At 40.4% G+C, this 2053-nt stretch overlaps 1 protein-coding gene across 1 annotated transcript in view; it reads left to right on the forward strand.

Moving 5' to 3' along the window:
* Positions 1 to 2053, forward strand: part of TTN (titin) — a 283199-nt gene that overhangs the window by 208078 nt on the left and 73068 nt on the right. Inside the window, 5 exon segments of the mRNA XM_015561820.1 lie at positions 2 to 57; positions 144 to 176; positions 275 to 404; positions 496 to 795; positions 891 to 1208. Coding sequence (XP_015417306.1) covers positions 2 to 57; positions 144 to 176; positions 275 to 404; positions 496 to 795; positions 891 to 1208 — 837 coding nt within the window.

The following is a 2053-nucleotide window of genomic DNA, read 5'->3' on the forward strand; positions in this document are numbered from 1 at the left end:
GGCGCCCAACCAAAATCCTCTTGGGAATTTGATGGAAAGGCAAAGAAGGCAATGAAGGTGAGAAAAGTATAATTCTTTGTGTCTCCCATTGAATCACTCTAAGGAATATTTATACAAAAACTGACCATCTTCTTTTCTAATAGGATGGAGTTCACGATATACCCGAAGATGCACAGGTAAGATAAAATGGAAAGATTCAGAATCTAGTTGACTTCAGTACTTCTATTATTTCATTCAAGGTATAACTACTGTTTGTTTGGGGGGTTTTGTACAGGTGGAGACTGCTGAAAACTCATCAGTCATTATTATTCCGGAGTGTAAACGATCTCATTCAGGCAAATACAGCATCACGGCCAAGAATAAAGCAGGACAAAAGACTGCAAGTTGCAGAGTTAAAGTCATGGGTAAGGAAGACTTTAAAAGTTACCATGGAATAAGAACAAATTATTTGTTTTAAGAAACAACGTTGCTTATATTGTGATATGCATTCAACAGATGTACCAGGGCCACCCAAAGATCTGAAAGTCAGTGACATCACAAGGGGTAGTTGCCGACTGACGTGGAAGATGCCAGATGATGATGGAGGAGACAGGGTCAGAGGCTATGTCATCGAGAAGAAGACTATTGATGGGAAAGCGTGGACTAAAGTCAATCCAAATTGTGGCAGCACCACATTCTTGGTTCCTGATCTCATCTCTGAACAGCAGTATTTCTTCCGCGTACGTGCAGAAAACCGTTTTGGCATTGGCCCACCTGTGGAAACCATTCAGAGGACCACTGCCAGGGACCCAATATGTAAGTTTTCAAATCTATGATTAAAATACCTTCTCCAAATTGAAAAACACGTAGCCATAAACAATGCTTCATTCTTTCTTTAACTATTTTTAAAGATCCTCCTGACCCTCCTATTAAACTCAAGATTGGCCTCATAACAAAGAGCACGGTACACCTGTCGTGGAAACCCCCAAAGAATGATGGAGGCTCCCCTGTCACCCACTATATTGTTGAGTGCCTTGCGTGGGACCCTACTGGGAAAAAGAAAGAAGCGTGGAAACAGTGCAATCGGCGTGATGTGGAAGAACTGGAGTTTACCGCGGAAGACCTGGTAGAGGGTGGGGAATACGAATTCAGAGTCAAAGCTGTCAATGAGGCGGGAGTCAGCAAACCCTCCGCCACTGTGGGCCCTGTGATTATCAAAGACCAGACATGTAAGCACCAACGTGGTAACAGAGAACATCCTCCCGTGACTGTCTTTCTAGACGTTTAATAATAGTCCGAAATAAAAAGAGATATGTCTATACATCGGGAAGCCACCGTGGGTTGAGTGTGGACATGGGCACATTGCTCAATCACTCATTCCCTCAACTGCTACGGAATTGTCATATTCCTTCGATGTTAACTTTTCCTTCATTAAATAAGATGATGCTTGGAACTTCCTAAGATAATTTTTTTCCGTGCATGCTATTTTACTTATCAGAAGTCAAAGCACTTTTTCCACATGCTCCTCAAAAGGGGCAGAAAATAGCCACTTATTTGCTCAGCAACTGCCAAGCCCCACTTATTTTTTCATCTGTTTGAGAAAAAGTCATATCCATTTTAATAGATAAAATATATACACAAACATGGTAATAATTCTTCCTCTAATTATTGTTAATACCACTACTGCTGTGTATTTGTTCAATTCTTCTAAATTTAGGAGGGCCATAGTCACAACAGTCTTTGCACATTCTTATACTAAATTTATGGAAAATAGACATTTGCTTTGCCTCTACTATCAGTTATATTTCTTCAAAGGGGAATTCATCTCAGAATTAACACAATAGGTCCCTCATAATTGCATAAATACTAAGGGAAATATCATGTAAGAACTCCCATGCCTATGCAACTACAATTTTCACTTCTCTCTGCCCCTCCTCAATATCTACATGCATAAGGATGCCAGGTAAGTGATAGTCATTAGCTGCATAGAGCCATATGTAGATAAAGGATGATGACCACATGTACCTGTTCCCCAAGTTGGTATAAAGTAATTGGAGACAGATCTATTCTCTAT

This window comes from Myotis davidii, unplaced genomic scaffold (assembly GCF_000327345.1).
Source record: "Myotis davidii unplaced genomic scaffold, ASM32734v1 scaffold370, whole genome shotgun sequence".
Taxonomy (NCBI): Eukaryota; Metazoa; Chordata; class Mammalia; order Chiroptera; family Vespertilionidae; genus Myotis; species Myotis davidii.